Source organism: Eutrema salsugineum, unplaced genomic scaffold (genome assembly GCF_000478725.1).
Source record: "Eutrema salsugineum unplaced genomic scaffold, Eutsalg1_0 scaffold_8, whole genome shotgun sequence".
Taxonomy (NCBI): domain Eukaryota; kingdom Viridiplantae; phylum Streptophyta; class Magnoliopsida; order Brassicales; family Brassicaceae; genus Eutrema; species Eutrema salsugineum.
Window position 1 is genome coordinate 9,366,945 of NW_006256414.1, and position 18,575 is coordinate 9,385,519.

General features: G+C 34.7%; 4 protein-coding genes across 5 annotated transcripts; 2 read left to right on the top strand and 2 right to left on the bottom strand.

Moving 5' to 3' along the window:
- The first annotated feature begins 8,245 nt into the window (after positions 1 to 8,245).
- On the top strand, positions 8,246 to 10,162 carry LOC18009526 (GTP-binding protein SAR1B). The gene is made up of 3 exons (XM_024159748.1): positions 8,246 to 8,495; positions 8,826 to 8,957; positions 9,600 to 10,162. The coding sequence occupies exons 1-3, from the start codon at positions 8,253 to 8,255 to the stop codon at positions 9,918 to 9,920; spliced, it is 696 nt and encodes a 231-aa protein (XP_024015516.1). The 5' UTR covers positions 8,246 to 8,252; the 3' UTR covers positions 9,921 to 10,162.
- LOC18009689 lies at positions 10,158 to 13,551 on the top strand. Its single transcript, XM_006392380.2, has 11 exons — positions 10,158 to 10,384; positions 10,638 to 10,816; positions 10,907 to 11,585; positions 11,689 to 11,773; positions 11,884 to 11,971; positions 12,053 to 12,237; positions 12,317 to 12,449; positions 12,540 to 12,676; positions 12,784 to 12,858; positions 13,010 to 13,120; positions 13,338 to 13,551. Exons 2-11 carry the CDS (start codon positions 10,660 to 10,662, stop codon positions 13,434 to 13,436), a joined length of 1,749 nt encoding a protein of 582 aa, XP_006392442.1. The 5' UTR covers positions 10,158 to 10,384; positions 10,638 to 10,659; the 3' UTR covers positions 13,437 to 13,551.
- Positions 13,497 to 14,395, bottom strand: LOC18009645. 2 transcript variants are annotated; one of them, XM_006392381.2, is made up of 4 exons: positions 14,274 to 14,395; positions 14,124 to 14,203; positions 13,821 to 14,046; positions 13,497 to 13,741 (listed from the first exon to the last, which is right to left on the bottom strand). In XM_006392381.2, the coding sequence occupies exons 1-4, from the start codon at positions 14,344 to 14,346 to the stop codon at positions 13,629 to 13,631; spliced, it is 492 nt and encodes a 163-aa protein (XP_006392443.1). In that variant the 5' UTR covers positions 14,347 to 14,395; the 3' UTR covers positions 13,497 to 13,628. The 2 variants fall into 2 exon arrangements, with proteins under 2 accessions (XP_006392443.1, XP_024015521.1); XM_024159753.1 differs by having other exon boundaries at positions 13,649 to 14,046.
- A 44-nt stretch (positions 14,396 to 14,439) lies between these two features.
- On the bottom strand, positions 14,440 to 16,302 carry LOC18010145 (GTP-binding protein SAR1B). The gene is made up of 3 exons (XM_006392382.2): positions 16,042 to 16,302; positions 15,701 to 15,832; positions 14,440 to 15,041 (listed from the first exon to the last, which is right to left on the bottom strand). The coding sequence occupies exons 1-3, from the start codon at positions 16,168 to 16,170 to the stop codon at positions 14,721 to 14,723; spliced, it is 582 nt and encodes a 193-aa protein (XP_006392444.1). The 5' UTR covers positions 16,171 to 16,302; the 3' UTR covers positions 14,440 to 14,720.
- Between the last annotated feature and the right edge of the window lie 2,273 nt (positions 16,303 to 18,575).

The following is an 18,575-nucleotide window of genomic DNA, read 5'->3' on the forward strand; positions in this document are numbered from 1 at the left end:
TAAAAAATGTTTTCGCAAACAGTTTTCTCTTTGAAAACAAAAACGGGCGCGACCACTCTAGAACGGAGCTAAAGTGATCTAATCCTGGGCTCTGATACCAATTGTAACATCCCTATCCCAGGCTCCTAAGAGAGCGGGGAACTGGGTATGTTAGATCGGCCATCGAACCGCGTCCGGTAGGATGTCCGATTTGGTAAGCACACAGGATCGCCAGAAAAACGCCCAGGTAACAATCAACAACACAGACTTAGGCTGATCTCTCTACTAAACCTGAAAGACAAGGGGAGAGAAGGGGTGAGTAATTGGGATTACTCAGTGAGGATGGGCCTTGAGGAGGCCCACAACATCATCAAACTAGCATAAATTGGTTTTAAGAGATCTAATCCTAAAGCAAGCCCAAGCAACATATATATATATATATATATATTTACTTATATATAGACACTTCATTCCTAACAATCAATCACACAGCAATCAAGGGTAACCCTACAAGAAACTACACAAGCAGCGGGTCCCTGGACTTGGCAGTTATAGTGGGCTGCCACGTAGGGCCCCCATGCCTCACCCGGAAAGGCAACCAGAATAATCCCATCCAATGGCTGGCCTATTACCATACCCATTAGTCAGGTTCACTCTGCCAGTCACACAGACTGATCCCAGCAATCACAAGACAGGCTATGACACTAACGGTCACTCAGACGGCTGCTCATAGCGGTCTCACCAGAAAGCTGTACCCAGCGGTCCCTTTGGACGGCTCAATAAACAGTGGATCGCTAATCCACTCCAGCGATGGCTCTAGCCGTGCCTCACACGACAGCGATAGCCAACAAACAACACTGACTCCCGCCTCCAGGAGCCAGGGGTCCTATCAGAGATCTATATGCACAATCATCAATTTCAAAGAATCATTCATTTCTTAAAGGTCCTTCCATTATTAAGATGCACTTTCGGTGATACCAATTGTAACAAAAAGGAACAATAATCAGGTTAACATCACACAATCAATATTTTAAAGTCCAATAAGTTTAGATCCAAGTTCAGGTTAATTATCTCATTCCACCAGCAACCAGCAATCATCAACAAACAGGCAACATAGATCCAGGTCCTAAACAATTCTAACAGCCCTAACAAGCAGATCTAAGCCTGATCTAAGAGAAGACCACTTAAAAGACAACCATGCATATGTAAGAGAGGATGAAGCCACAGAGCCCTCACCTTGGCTTAGAAGGCTGAGAAACAGGAGGAGGAGGCAAAGGAGAAGGAGATCTAAGAGGAGATCCATCAGAATCAACTCCCATCTCACCCAAAGGAGAAGGAGGCGGCGCAGACATCACGGCTGGACAAGGGAGCTCCGGCGGCGAGAGAGGCTTGGAGGATGGCGGCGGCCGCAGCAAGGAGAGAGAGAGACACGGCCAAGAGAGAGAAGAAGAAGAAAACGCAGAGAGAGAGAGGAAGAGAGCAGCTCGGCGCAGAGAGGAGAGAAAGAGAGAAGAAAAAGGTGGCTAGGGTTGATTAGGAGTTTAATGAGGGTTTTAGGGATTTAATTAGGTATTTATATAGAGGTTAAATAGATGGGCTGAGCTTAATGGGCTCTTAGAAAGAAATTAGGAAAGGCCCAAATAAAAAGGAACTAAAAAGAAAAGGAAATAGAGATGGTTTAACTTAATAAAACCGGAATTAGGAACTGGTAACATCCGATATTTGGTTAACCAAAAGTCGGGATGTTACACATCAAGTGTTTGTTTACTTTACGGATTAAAAAAGATTATTTAGAAACAAAATTAGCTTTTTGTAGAGAACAAAACTTCAAGGCCCTTCTCGTATTTGCGATCTCCAACTGCTTGTAACATATATACACCTAGATATATTTTAGTGAAAATTCCTCAGACTAACATTTAAGGTTAATGAAATGACAAACCTAACCTAACATATTGAAGGGTTTACTAGACTAACCTTATAAAGTTGGTTTAAGTCCATTTTATCCAGATGTTGAATATTATTACGAAAATACCATTATGATTTTTTTTTATAAATTTTTTTTTTCGAAAAAACTTTAATTTCGAAAAAAACTTTTTAAAAAAACGAAATTTTTTTTGACGAAAAAAAACATTTTTTAAAAACGAAAAAAGCAAAAAAAGAAAAAAACAAAACCAAAAACTAAAAAAAAAACCCTAATTCATCTTCTTCTCTCTCTCTTTCTCCTGCGCCGTTTCTTTTTCTCCCATGGAGCTGCTCTTCTTCATAACTTGGCAGCCTCCCTTTTTTCACAGCTTTCTCTTCACAGCTTTCCTTTTGTTTCACAGATCCACACAGATCTTGCCTCAATCGCCGTTCAGAAACTTGTTCAGGTTTGTTTTTTTTCTCATATATCCTCATTTTTCTTATTTTTTCTTCTTTCTTCTTCGTCTTCCTCTTTCCCTTCGTCTTCTACTTTCTGTTTGGCGGAGGAGGAGTTTTACTGTTGGTGTTAGAGATCTCGGAAATATTGGCACGACTCTTAAGCGGCGTTCTCGCCGCTTAGCGCACAACCGCACTGGACAGATGTTGTTTCGAAGAAATGGTGGTGTCCCGGAGGTTGACGGCGGCGTAAGTTTTTTTCTGTAAAACCCGCAACCCTAATTTTTTTTGTTTCAGGTAAGTTTGGTAGATATATTTGGAAAACGATAAGTAGTTTGGTAGATTTATTGTATTTTTTGTTGTAGAGTTCATAATATGTGATGGTAGATTTTTTTTAAAAACGATATGTAGTTTGGTAGATTATTAGTTATTTGATGGTAGATATTTAGAAAACGAAATATGGTTTGGTAGATTTATTAGTTATTTGATGGTAAAATTATTTTAGAGTAAAAACGATGTCATTTGGTAGATTTATTAGTCATCTAATGATAGACTTATTTGTAAAACGATGTGGTTTGGTAGATTTATTAGTCATTTAATGGTAACTTATTTGAAAAATGATTTGTGTTTGGTAGATTTATTAGTTATTTATGGTAGATTTATCAGTCGTATATATTTGAATTTTATATACGAATGACAGTATTTAATTTGTTTATTTTTTTCTGACAGATTATGGGCTTTGCCATGGTGAACAAATTTTTGATGGGATATCCAGCATCGATCCGACATGTTTTACTATGAATTGTAGATTTGCATTTGGTAGATTTGTTTTGAAATAATGGTAGATTTATTATTAAATTGATGGTATATCTGTATTTTGAATTTGTAAAAATGATAATTAGATTTTAAATGATAATATTGTTGTTTTCAAATTATATTTGTCGTAAAACATTGACCCATACATTTTCACATTTTTACCATATTTGCTAGTAGTGTTATTATTCAATTTAATTTATTTATTTACTTTCACTATGATGTATATCATAACTGAATAAAATTTTAATCAAAACACATGACTAAAATCATTTGACATTGTGATGTTGTAAGAGTTTATGTAAATAGAGTTAAATGTAAAAAATATTCAAAAATAAAAATAAAAAAATCATAAGTTAAGAGATAGTTATTACAGATATGACATATATGTTCAAAGTTAATATGAAAAGCAAAGTTATCTTAGAAAAAATATATATCATAGAAAAAATATTCATGTTAGAAATTTTTGACTATTGATTATGGCATCTATATCGTAAATACCAATAATCATCTGTGATCGAATCACAGTTAACCGACATAATCTTAGCAAACTCATGCAAAGAAAACGTTAATGGTAACAAAACCAACTCAAATATAACCATTGAACAAGTCTACCATATGTACGAAACTTGTTTAACATACGACACTTCAAAACAAGTCTACCACACCTCTGGTTTTTTCGTAGATAGGACAATACTTTTAGGACAAAAAAGTAATTTCAATCCATAAAGTCAAATGTCTGCCAAACATTAACAACTAAGTCTACCTCAAGCATGAAAAATAACTCTACCACATATACAAGTCTACCATAAGCACCTCATATGTCTACCAGATCGAGGTTATCTTTGTAAATACCAAACTTAATTAATCTACCACATGATTATTATAAGAAGTCTACCATACGTACGATAACTCTACCAGATTACATAAACTCTACCAAACAAACAAACATATCTACCAATATTCTGTAAGTCTACCTCATGATAAATTTTACTTGAATTTAAATCTACCACAAAACAAATAAATCTACCAACATTCTGTAAGTCTACCTCATGTAACAAATAATCTACCACTCACTAGAATGAATTTTACTTGAATTTAAATCTACCACAAAACAAACATCTCTACCACAAAAGCGAAAAATCTACCAACAAGATATAACTCTACCATAAAACAGATATATCTACCATCACGTATTGACACATAAATCTACTGCCAAAGGACATAAGTCTACCAACTCAGAAAATAAATCTACTTCATTGTCAATAAATCTACCGAGAAAGTCAATTATGCGAGAAAGTCAACGCTTTCTTTAACAAGTCTACCAGCACCTTTGACAAGTCTACCATTCATAACAATAAATCTACCGAAACATAATAAATCTACCTCTCATCGTCAAAACTCTACCAAGATAAGTCTACCAATATTTGTAAACTCTACCAACTCTCGAATAAATCTACCATCGACCTAATAACTCTACCGACAAAATTTTTGCGTTGACCAAAATTTGATAAGTCTACCGTCAAAGCCTGGTAGACTTATCAAATTTTCAGCGCTATAATCTGCCTACGTGGCATTAAAAAAGTAATGGCATTTTCGTAATTAGGTTTTTTTTAATAAAGGAAAAAAGGGTGTTTTGGGTATGCTAGGTTAGTTTTGTAAAAAAATAAAAGTATGCCAAACAAATAATATAGATACTTTCTAAGGTTAGTGTAGTAATCCTCCCTATATTTTAAATGATAACCAAGCATACATCTACGTACGACAATCAATAGAAGTTAAGGACTGCTCGTGTATGGTCCGACCTCGAGACATCCCCATATTTACAAACATACCCTCCAAAACAATCTAAACATCAGTATTCTGAACATCAAACTAACATGCGATTCTAGACATGAAATCGGATTGCACATAGATTGGTCAGGCCTAGATCGGCCCTAGATTAGGTTTCCATTTGTACAAATCACCATAAAGGGACATAGTGGAATGGCAAAATTTGGGAGACAATGAAAGTAAGAAGAGCACCAACCGGCTCAGTTTTACTCCAACTCTTTCCTTATTCCTCCTTTTCATTTGATCAGTTCATTTTTAGCTAAACGATTTTTCACAAAATCTTATCATAAATGCATTCAACGTCAGCGTGAAATAATTCTAATTCACCATATCATTACATTAGTAATAAGTAATTTAAATAGTGACATGTGTTACTATCTTATTGTTCAAAATTTATTTTTTTAGCAGAACAAATAAATAAATTATTTTTTTCTCAAAACGGAAACTATGAAATTGAAAAATTAACTAAAATAAGAAAAAAAATTGAAAATATGAAATACAGATTTATTAGAATAATAATAATTTGTTATCGTGTATTATAAAATATTTTAATGTACAATTACGGTTTAGGGGCTGCTTGGTAGGGATGGGTACTTTAGTTTATTTTCGGGTTTGGTTTGAGTTCGGTTCAATTTGGTTTAATAAAATTCTAACCAAACTCAACCGAAATAAGTTTGGTTCAGTTTGAGTTCAGCTTGGTTTAGCTTAATTTGGTTTTAATTTGATTTAAAAAATCAATTTTAAAAAAAAAAAATCGTGTGTTGGTTTAGGTAAAATTTCATATTTCACTATATTTTAAAAAACTAGTATTATGAATTAACTAATAAAATAAATAAAATAAATATATTGGTTTATTAGTTTGGTTTGGTTGAAAATCAAACTAAACCGTTTGGATTGTGAAAAACATTAACCAAACGAATTATATATAAAAAATGTATCGGTTTAATTTAGTTTAAGTTCAGTTTGTTCGGTTGGTTTGGTTCAGTTCGGTTTTTTGTCCACCTCTACCAGATCCTTCCCAGCACACTCCAATGGTTTGTGTTGCCGATTGCAGCTTCGTTGTCTCAGATTCACCACAGTTGTTTGGTGTTTGGCTATAAAGACTTTTTTTTTTAGTTTTAAAATTCAAAAATTTACCAAACATATTTATACTCCCTTTTTTTTTATCTCTAAAGCTTCAATTGCCCACTTCTTCTTTTTTACTCTTCAAACTTCCCTTTTAAAAAAAACTATGTTAGTGAAATTTTTAATATTTTTAAGTTTAAAGTTTTTATATTAAAAGCAAAAGTGTTTACGGTTTATGTTTTAAGTAAAAGTGTAAAGTAAAAACCCATACCAAGCAATCTCTTAAAAGTTTTACACGTCTGCATTTTCGTTATTGAATTCTTTATCAACGAATTATCAAACGATATAACAAACAAAAATTTTGAATTCTTTATTAAAAACATATCAAACAACAACAAAATATTTTTAATACTATCTCGTTCATTTAGATTGAATAATCTGGATTAATTTGGAATTTTCTTGATTTACGTTTACAAAACATCATTTCTAGATAACTAAATGAGAATCTTAACATAAAATCTACTTATATATGTCATAAGGTGTGCATTATCTCTTATTTTGAATTAAATTTAAATTTTATTCAACAAAGAAGCTTTTGTATAACGAATGTGAATGTTTTTTGAAAAAAAAATGTAGATAACATGCTCCAAATTTTATTTAAATGATGCTCAATCGATGGTTCTTCATCGGCCTGAGTCAAGTGTTTGAGCTTCAAACCACATTTCGAGACATATGTGAATGGAGGTTAGTCGGTTACATTACAAACCATCATGTCAATCGTCTTGATGAGCCGAGGGAAGAGTGAATGCCATGTCTACGTTCATTTCTTTTATGCCAAATTTGATATAAGGTGGCCAGTGTAAAAAAAAATGAAGAGACTAGTTTGGTCAAGCTTTGAGGTGTGGAGTAGTTGGATCAGTGCCGTTTCGAACAAATTTGAGACCTGTGCTACTAATTTACAATAGATCTTATAATATATAATTTTTTTAAATATTTATATGGTGAACTAATAAAAATATTTACCATATATAGGAGTGAAAGGTAAGTAAACAATCACTGAATAATTAATTTGAAAATTTTCATAAACAATGATTATTATATAACATTAAACACTTCAACTATCAAAAATATATGAAAAAAATCTATCAAAAACCAAATGTATACCTTATAAACCACTTAAAAACAATGAGAATAAAATTAATTATGATAAAAAAGCTTTTGTAAAAACCTTCTATTATGTTGACACTTGATACTATATGTTGTTTTTAAAATTTGTTTGTATTTTTTTCATAAATTTTTTTTTAAAAGCAAATTTTTTAAAAGTTATATTAAGTCTAAAATTATATTGGGCTCTGTGTTATATCCCAGATCACATGTGCTAAGTGCCGGCACTGAGTTGGATAATGACATCCCACTCCGTAGTAAACTGAGAACCAAGCAGAAATAAGTAAGGGAGCCCCAAATCTAAGAGGTGACGTGAGAAAAAATGTGTGATCTTGTTTTCTCCATGTGACCGTATGGCACACAATTTGTTTGTTGGCTTAAATTCCAAGTGCTTATACAATCTCTCGTAGATAGTCTATTGAGGATAACAAGCTAGCTATGAGAAAAAATTATTGACATTATAATTGTGTGAATTATCAATTTTAGAGTATACAAAAAAAAAATTTCTGCGTATCACTCAAATACCTTTCTAGTTGTCTATAATATTTCTCTATAAATTTCAAAAGTTAAATTCAATCACCTTTTGAAATCTACTGGTGCTTTAAATATCGTGTCAATACTATTGCAAAAGAAGCTCAAACACGATGTTTTTTATTTTCTCATATTGGTTATAGAGAGTTTATAAAATATGTTTCACAGAACATTTCTCTTATTAGACACATATGATTCAATAGATGGATTGTTGGATTGTTGACAAAAAAAATGTAATGTTAGAAATATCCAAAAGAAATTCATACCAATTCCACAACAGTTTACCAACCACAACAAAACACATTGTGGTCAATAATAAAAACAAAAAACAAAACAAATCGCATTTCTAGATCTGAGCCGGTGGTTTAGTAACTTGATCTGATGGTCCAGGTTGGCTTCAATGACATCATCAGCAATAATAATGTCTTCCACTCACAAAGCGCCACGTCAAAAATCCAGCTCAATCATCGGCCACGTCTGCTTCCAAATTCTCTTAGTTTCTTCTGGTCATGCATACATTATACAGTTGTGTTTTAAAGACGAAGATCTGGAATTTCGTTCAGTTTCTTCTTCGTTTTTCTTCGGTTTCGTTCTGTGAGATCGGTGAGGAGGAAGACGAAATCATGTTTTTGTTCGATTGGTTCTACGGAATCTTGGCGTCGTTAGGGTTATGGCAGAAAGAGGCGAAAATCTTGTTTCTCGGGCTCGACAATGCCGGAAAAACCACGTTACTTCACATGCTCAAAGACGAGGTTCGTTTTCCTATTGCTCGCTTCCTAGATTCAATCTTCTCGGTTCCAGGCCTGTGAAGAGAATTACTCAGAACTTAAGGGTCTCAGTTTTAGTAGCCTTCTCGGATTTTGCATCTAGTTATTGGGAATTTATCGATTGTGAGTAATTGTGGATCGAATCAAGAGGAATTGTCGATAGTGGTTAGTTTTGTGATTGTTTGCATCGGCTCACATATCAAAATGGCTTAAATCTAATTTCAGATTTTGTGTTGTTTGATTGTGCATCGGGTCACTATACCAAAATGGCTAAAATGAATCTGAGATCTTTTGTGTTTGTGTGATTGGTGACAGAGATTAGTTCAGCACCAGCCGACACAACATCCAACGTCTGAGGAACTTAGCATTGGCAAAATCAAGTTCAAGGCTTTTGATTTGGGAGGCCATCAGATTGCAAGAAGAGTTTGGAAAGATTACTATGCCAAGGTAGATTCTCTTTCGCCTTTTCAATGATGCAAATCAAACGTCCTTGGAGTTTTGGTGATCATCAAACTCTTTTTCTTATTTTGTGAAAAGTGTTTGTTTACTAAGCCAAATGCAATACATTTGTTGCTTTGAACAGATTCATTGCTTTGATTGTGATTGGCATTTTAATAGAAGTTTAGATGGAATTATTCTTTGTTACATCATTGGTTACATTCATTTCCTTCAAGATGTTTTCAATCATGATCAGATCTACTAGAAATTGTAAATACCAACAATTTCTTTGTTTTAACCGGTTATGGATGCTGTGGTTTGAAGCTTTTGGCATAAAGGTTATGTTGGGGTCGTACTTCTTGGTTATATTACCTCTCATTCTCTGGCTACATTAGGATGCAAGATATTCTCTGGCTATATGGTACCAGAGTTGTTTGAGATCGATCTATAGCTTATGGTGTATCAAACTGGGTCATTCTCATACCAGCGATATAATCATAGATATGAGTTTTGTAGAGAAAACTAGAAGGATGTTTTCGTGGATTTGTTACTGGGTTAACATAATACGACCCTTAAAATCGGTTTTATTAGTCTGTAGAGAAACGTGGTCTTCTCTTTGCTGATCGAAACTCTTTTTTTCTTTGCATAAAGGTTGATGCTGTTGTCTACCTCGTGGATGCTTATGACAAGGAGAGATTTGCAGAGTCAAAAAGAGAGCTAGACGCTCTTCTGTCGGATGAAGCCCTTGCAACTGTCCCGTTTCTGATTCTCGGAAACAAGATTGACATCCCTTATGCAGCCTCAGAAGACGAGCTTAGGTATCACTTGGGTCTCACCAACTTCACCACCGGTAAAGGAAAAGTAACGCTTGGAGACTCAGCTGTTCGGCCACTCGAGGTCTTCATGTGCAGCATTGTCCGCAAAATGGGCTACGGCGAGGGATTCAAATGGCTATCTCAGTACATCAACTAAAGACATCATCATCATCATTTTTTTTTATATATATCAAAACCAAACTCAAGAACATTTTTTCTACAATTTGTCTCTTTGAGCTAAAAGCATTTATGAACTTTTTCCAAACTTGTTTATGTTTCGGTTTCGGTTCACATTTTTGTCTACTGCTTGTGTTTTATTCAACATTATCCTTAAGTTAGACAACCACCCTTTTTGTATGTACTTACTTAAAAGTTGATCGGTTTTATGGATTTTAGGCTTTTAGCCAAAGCTTGCTGATTTTGGTACCTTAATCTTTAAATAATACAAAAAGGTTGAACATCGCTAAACATGATAAAATGATTAAAAATTTAAAATCCTAACATGAACAGAAAGAGTCAACGGACGATATTTGCAGTTAAAGAGGAAAAGATATTGTGGGACAACACAAAGTCCCATCTGTTCACTTTCCTACAAATTCAGCGTTCGCCCTTCCCTAACCGGTAAGTCTCTCCGGTTATCTAAAATTTCCGGTGAGAAACCTGTTGAAATTCCCCGGAAAATTTGATTCAAAACGATCTTAAACCTCGTTGTACCATATTTGGATTCTTCAAGCTCTAAAGTTGATTGCGAAAAATTAGATTTTTCCATAGCTCCTTTCACTTTCTTTTGCTTTACATAAGATTCATATCGAGCTGCTTGATTCTTCCTCCAAATTCTTACTTTGACATGGTATCTTTTGGCCAACATTAACAGGTTTCAAATTGTTTAGAATTTGATGGGTTTTGATCCTGAAGAAGCTGTTTCTGGGTTTAGAGATGAGGAACCTGATAGTCCTGAACCAGCAAGAGCTCTGTGTTTACACGCATTCTCAGATTTAACCCATGTATCTCCGGTTGTGTTCTTATATCTTCTCAAACAATGCTATATTCACGGTAATAAAGTCCTAAGCTTTATGGCTTTTTTTTTCCAAAGTCGGTAGCATTTGTGTTTCGAGTTTTATTTACTTTCAGTATATTATTCAGGAAGCTGCAAGGCAACAAAGAAGTTTCAAGTGTTGCAGCATCGAGTTCATCAAGTTCTTGCCAATAAACCTCAACCAGGGCCTGCAACTTTCATTGTTCATTGCCTATATGTTCTCCCTATGTTTGGAATATATGGTGATGGCTTTAGCCACTTGGTGATATCCTCTCTTCGCCGCTACTTCAAAACAGCGCCTGCACCGGCGAGCCAAGAAGACGTTTCCTCCGCGAGAAGACTAGCTGCTCGGCTTTTCCTTGCTATTGTTGGAGGATCTGTAGCGTATGATGAGAAAGTAATGGTGCATACTCTTAAACTGTTTGATGTTGGGTTAACAAGCATAGATGAAGCTTTGTCCTTGGAGGGATTTGCTTGTGGAGGAGGAAGTGTGTTTCTGGAAGAATACATTTCCAGCTTGATCAAGTCGAAATGTTTCATGACGGCGGTTTCTTTGTTAGAGCATTTCTCTCTTAGCTTCCCTGGAGGAACCTTTCTTCAAGAGATGGTTGATGATAAAGACTTCCAAGCTGCAGAGAGATGGGCTACTTTCATGGGGAAGCCCAGTTTATGCGTTCTTGTTCAAGAATATGCCTCAAGGAATATGCTAAAGCAGGCCTATAATGTCATAAAGAAGAACAATCTCCAGCATGATTTCCCCGATTTGTGTCACAAATGTAAAGAGAGGTCGATTTTGCTTCTCATTGTAAACAGTATACAGCTTTCACTTTTACCTATCAAAAACCAAGATGTACCACATAAAGATAACACTTTTCCAATTTATGTGCAGTGCACTAAAGGATCTAGCAGAAAAAGCATGCTGGGATGTTGCTGAAATAAAGGCACAAGGTGACAGACAGCTGCTTGAGTATCTGGTTAGCAATACTTGTACATATAAACAAAGGAAACTTGTCATTTTCATAGGGAGTGTTGTAAAGCAGATGTGGTCATTTGCCAAAATGTTGGTGGGGTTTTGAGTTTTTAGGTATACTTGGCAATGGAAGCTGGGTACATTGAGAAGGTTGATGAGCTGTGTGATCGATATTCACTTCAAGGTCTGCCAAAAGCACAAGGTATGTATTGGTACATAGAACTTCTCTCTAGTGTGTTTAAAACGACAAGAGGCTTACAATGGTATCTTTTATGTTGCTCAGAGGCTGAGCTTGGTTTTGTTGACAAATGCTTTCTGCATCTCAAAGATCTAGCTGTGGAAGATGTAGTTTGGGTTGATGAAGTAAATGGGTTAAGAAAAGCAACTTCTTTTCTTGAAGGATGTAGAGTTGTGGGTCTTGACTGTGAATGGAAACCAAATTACACGAAAGGCAGTAAACCTAACAAGGTAATTACTCTTAGCTTCTTAACGTTCCTAACATGTTGTAATAATATACTTATCGTTATTGTGCCTGTCTTGTTTTCAGGTTTCAATTATGCAAATTGGAACTGATAGCAAAATTTTCATATTGGACTTGATAAAGCTTTACAATGACGCCTCTGAAGTTCTGGACAGCTGCCTTAGTCAGATTTTGCAATCGTTTAAAACATTAAAGCTTGGTATATGAGTCATTTACCCCTCTTTCTTTGCTTACCTTATTAAGATTCTCTTTGACTGAAAGCATCACACTGATCATCAATTATTCTCAGGTTACAATTTTCAATGTGACATCAAGCAATTGGCGCTTTCGTATGGGGATCTGGAGTGTTTCAAGCGCTATGACATGTTGCTAGACATTCAAAATGTTTTCAAAGAACCATGTGGTGGTTTATCAGGACTAACGAAGGTAATTTACAAATCATTTGATACTGCATCACCACTTCGAAAGCTAGATTTAGGGTTTGAACATCTTAAGTTGTTTATTTATCATTTGATTTCTTTGTTCTGTATCAGAAAATATTGGGAGTCGGTTTGAACAAAACAAGACGCAATAGCGACTGGGAACAAAGGCCTTTGACACAGAACCAGGTTTATAATCCTAATCATTATCTGTTCAGCTAGAGCCTGACTGACACGAAAAAAACCGCCGGAGAATGTTTCATATTTTCGTTGTCTACGTTATGAGGAACCACAATCGCTATATAATTAGAGGCTGCTTGATAATAACTGAATTGTGCAGCTAGAGTATGCTGCTCTCGATGCTGCAGTGCTGATTCACATATTTCGCAATGTTCGTGATCATCCTCCACATGACAGTAGTTTAGAGACAGTCCAGTGGAAATCTCACATTGTAAGTAACTCTCTTAAAAGCCCTTAACTTTCATCCTGTTATCTAAGCTAGTTTAGTCAAAATCTTCCTCTTTCAAGCCTTATTTAAAAATATGAGTTTGAAGATAACTTAAAGAGTGGGTTTTGTTGGGATGATATGTGATGTAAATGGCATTTGCTCTGTAAAGCATGAGTATTATCAGAGACGTGGAAACTAAGGTCAGCAAATATTTGTGCAGGTCTCCCACATGGATCACCCAAAGAAGTTGAAGAAGAAGCCTAAGTGCCATTCGACAGAAACCTCAGCTTCGACATTTAACAAGCCGTCCGGCAATTAAAACAGAGTAGAAAGTGTAAAGATTTGCTCAAACTCTAAAATGAAAACGGTACAATTAACAGTAGTTCTTATGTAGAATTGAAACCGTGTCACAAAAGCTTCCCGTGAAAGAAAAAAGAGAAATCTTCGTTTCAGAGCAATAAACAATGATAGGATATAATCTTCTATACTCATAGATTGACAAAAGTAGGATTCACAGGATAAACGGTGCCAAACCAAGAACTAGTCCAATGAAAAAACCTGGCAGCTTGTTATCGGCCTTGTCAAAGAATAGTCCTTGAGTATAATCTCCAACGTTGAAGTTTCCTGTATATCCAAGCACAAAACAAGTTCATGTTTAGGTTATGGATTATGTGCAAGGATGGAAAAGTTTCATAGTTAAAACCTCGTGTGAAGGAGTTGCTGCAGCCACCACGAAGGGCGTTCCTGATATCTCTCGGTGTAGCCCGATTGTAAAACACGAAATCAGACATGACGCTGTTAATGCATTTAAGTACAAGTTCTGTCTCAGCTGCACAAGGGCCATTGCAGAACCTGTCTGTGTCTTCGAGTGGGACCTTGAATTCACCTCCTTGGTTTAGTCTGAATGCCTCATTACACCCTCTATAGAGCTGCAAACATGGAGACAAGTAGCTATTGTCAAAATGTGTTTTTTGTTTGTGGTTTTGATCATTGATCATATACTTACGAGGTTATTGTTGAAGCAGAATGCAGCTCTCTGAACCAAAATCCCTGCGCCACCGATGACACCACCAGCCTGCGCATAGACTGCATCAAGAACGGAATTAGATAAGTGAACAAAAGGAATCTGGGACTTTAAAAACAAACCAAAGTGCACCTGAGTGTCTTTGGCTATCAAAGAGCAACACTACATAGATTAGCCAAAATCTTAACACTTTTGGAACATCCATGTAGAATAGAGAGAGGTTTTGATACTTTGAATCGATCTGATTTTATGGTGAGTAGTGCACACAATATATAAAGTTTTAGTACATACAGCAAGGTTGGTGGTCTAACTTGGGAATAATGTTTCAATATAACATCAAAGCTGTTGACAAAAATGTGGACCGAGACATGAACAAGTTTGGAAATGCAAGTCACCAAACTTGTATTAAATTAAAAGAGAAAACTACAAAACCAAAAAGTAAAAAGAGTGTTCATGTCTTCTCTGAGAAGGATGTGATATCATCATTCACCAATCTTTTAGCTAAAAAAAGACAAATTGTACGGAAATCTTCTTGGGTTTGGTTTGATATATGAAAGTGACATATTGATGATGATGTCTTTAGTTGATGTACTGAGATAGCCATTTGAAACCCTCGCCGTATCCCATTTTGCGGACGATGCTGCACATGAAGACCTCGAGTGGCCGGACAGCTGAGTCCCCAAGCGTTACTTTTCCTTTACCGGTGGTGAAGTTGGTGAGACCCAAGTGATACCTAAGCTCATCTTCTGAGGCTGCATAAGGAATATCAATCTTGTTCCCAAGAATCAGAAACGGGACAGTTGCAAGGGCTTCATCCGACAGAAGAGCGTCTAGCTCTCTTTTTGACTCTGCAAATCTCTCCTTGTCATAAGCATCCACGAGGTAGACAACAGCATCAACCTTTATGCAAAACCAAAAGGAAAAAGAGTTTCTATCAGCAAAGATAATACCATGTTTCTCGGCATTCGATAAACAGAAATAAATACGAATATGCTAACCCAACACACTTCTAGTTTGCTCTACAAAACTCATATTTATGAGATGATCTGGTTTGTTACCACCGTAAGCTATGTTAAACAATACTGGGACGACATATACTGGCTCAATATCGTTGTAATACTTTCAATATCTACAGTCATATCAAAGACGCTACACATATATTCAATTGTAATGTAACCAGAGAAATAAATATTACCAAGAAGTACGTCCCCAACATAATCTTTATGCTAAATGGTCCAAATCATAGAATCCATACCCGGTTAAAACATATAAATGGTTAGTATTTACAATTTCTACAAGATCTGATCATGATTGAAAACATCTTGAATGAAATGAATGTGACCAATATGTAATTGAATTGTGATGTAACAAAGAGTAATTCCATCTAAGCTTCTATTAAAATGCCAACTACAATCATTATACACAAAAGAAGTAATGAATCTGTTCCAGGCAACAAATGTATTGGCTTTAGCTTACTAAACAAACACCTTTCCGTAAACACAACATGAGTTTGATGATCTCCAAACTCCAAAGATGTTCGATTTGCATAGAGAATGTACCTTGGCGTAGTAATCTTTCCAAACTCTTCTTGCAATCTGATGGCCTCCCAAATCAAAGGCCTTGAACTTGATTTTGCCAATGCTAAGTTCCTCAGAGGTTGGATGTTGTGTCGGCTGGTGCTGAACTAATCTCTGTAACCAATCACACAAACACAAAACATCAGATTCATTTAGCCTTCACTCTCCATTTTGATGCACAATCACAAAACTAACAAAAATCGGATAATTCCCCTAAATCAGACATGAAGCCTACTAAAATAAATGTCCTAAATCACAGGCCTGGAAACGAGAAGAAGAAAAACATTGAATCTAAGAACCGAACAGTGGAAAAAAAAACAAACCTCATCTTTGAGCATGTGAAGTAGCGTGGTTTTTCCAGCATTGTCGAGTCCGAGAAACAAGATCTTCGCCTCTTTTTGCCATAACCCTAACGAGGCTAAGATTCCGTAGAACCAATCGAACAAAAACATGATTCCGTCTTCTTCCTCGCTGATCTTTTGAAATCGGAAAAATAAAATAAAAAACAAATTCTGACCTTCGTATCGATTCCTACATACATATGCCCAGAAAATAAAAGAAAATTAGGAAACAGATCGCTGGAGCCGGTGATCGAGCTGGAATTATGACGTGGCGCATAATGAGTGGATGGCAATGTAATGGTTTGATGAACCGCAAAAAACAGGTGATTGAAAACCTTTTTTTCGACAACGAAATATGTAAATAGGCGAAATATGATATTTACTGCTGTATATAAACCGATTTTTGAATTTCAGTATACAATCGCAATTCTCAATCTTAATCAATCGTGACAAAATATCCTAATCTTTTGAGTTATATAAATTATACGTGTCACACTCACATTAAAAGATTAATCTTTATATAATACGAATTGTGATTCGTATTTAGTTTATCCATATTTAGTTTATGTTGTGATCAAACATAAAACATTACTATCTATGTTATTATTTACGAAGTCAAAAATCTTATGTGTCGTCTCCAGAACGATCGTTCTACATGTTATTAATATGTGTCATTTTAATTAATTTTTATTGGTCAATCATTAATCATACATGTTAAAATTTATAACATAAATTTATTTATTCTAAATGGGCCTCATAAGCCTGAATGATCTACTATAGGCTAGCGATTTCAAAAACATTCACAAATCGGTGTTAACTAAAAATCTAATGTGTCCATCTGACTATATATATACTAAATAAAAACCCAGATACATAGGGGTTTATAGTTCATTATTTTATAACCGGTAAAAAAAAATAACTAAAAACCTCTTTTATATAGAAATAAAAAATTTATTTATTTTTTCCTTTTTTAAATTAGTAATTTATTGTTTAATTTTATTCATCTAAATGTGAAAAATAAAATAAAAATTATTTTTCTTTTCTTATTAACTCTATATTTTAGAATAAAATTTATGTTTTTTAGTTTTTTATTTTATTTTTTATTTAGTAATATTATCTTATATGATTAAGATTAAGATTACGAATAGATTATAGTTTTTTCTTATTAACTTTGGCTTTTATTTTAATTGTATGTTCTATTTTCTTTATATATTTGATAACTTTACATTTTAGGATTCGGAAACGATTTTAATTTTTTTCCATTTATTATTAATATTACATATCGGAATCTAATTGAAAATTTATTAAACACGTGTCAAAATCTAATTGTTTATCTTGACAGGTGTCACGATCTCGCGAATTACTAACTTTGAAACACTCTACTCATATATATATAGAGAGATAGATCTTTGTTTTGTTAGATATAACACTGATGTTTTTTATGTCTAGCGCTTTTTCCCCCTTTTGTTTGTTCATTATTTAATAATTCTATTAATAATTTGCATACGATTGTTTTCGTACGTTTTGTTTTCTTTATGCTTGATACATTATTTCATCATGTGGACGCTTTTGTATCACGTCGTTTGGACGATCTATAGCGTCTGAAAATGTCATGCTCTTTTGTTTTTTTTAAGAATAGTACATGATTAGTTTCTAAAGTTTTTTTTATCCCAATTCGTATATTTTTTTTTCGTCTGCTTCATCTATTGTTTCGTTCAGTGTTTGATCGATACACCACTTCATCATGTGGATGTTTTGTATCTCACCAGGTGTGTGACTCATAAACAAATGATCTAATGTGTATTTAAACATGTTGTGGTTCTTTTGTTTAGTCTTTTTTTTTAAGTAGAAACGTAATTACTACCTAAATTCCTTTTGTTATGTACACAGTTTGTATCTTTTGTTTCTGATTTGTATATTTTATAATGATTTGTTTCACCTATTTGTATTGACGAATTTTCTTGTATTTTTTTCTTTCACTCGAAATTGATTCGAACTAACGTGTTTTATTTTTTTATTGGTGTGAGTCTTTGAGTTGATTAAGTGAGTAAAAAGAAAGGTAATTATTTAGGTTCGTGGAGTTTGTCTACTCTGCCGTGTTGTTTTGCGGGTTTAATCATGAGAGTTCTTTGTGGAAAATGTGGAAAATGTGTACGCAATGTGTTCTCTTTGTGGAAAATCTAAACTCTAGCAAGACCTTTGTGGAAAATGTGTTCTTTTTGAAGAGAACAAACTCTGCAAGGGTAATCGTTGGTGTCACCATGATCTTAGCCATTTGATAGAATCCAACTGGACAAAAACAAAAGCTTTCAAGTATGAGATAAGAAGATAAAACAAAGCACAATCTCTTTATCTCTTCAGTGTCTGAACTTCGATCTACATAGTTTGATTAGGGCTATCAAAGGTCAATTTACAGCTTGAGCTATAAATCTTGATGCAATCATTCCAGATTGAGCTATGAACCTGTTGTGATTGAGGCTGGTATTAGCGAGACCAGAAGCAAAGGTCAAGACAGA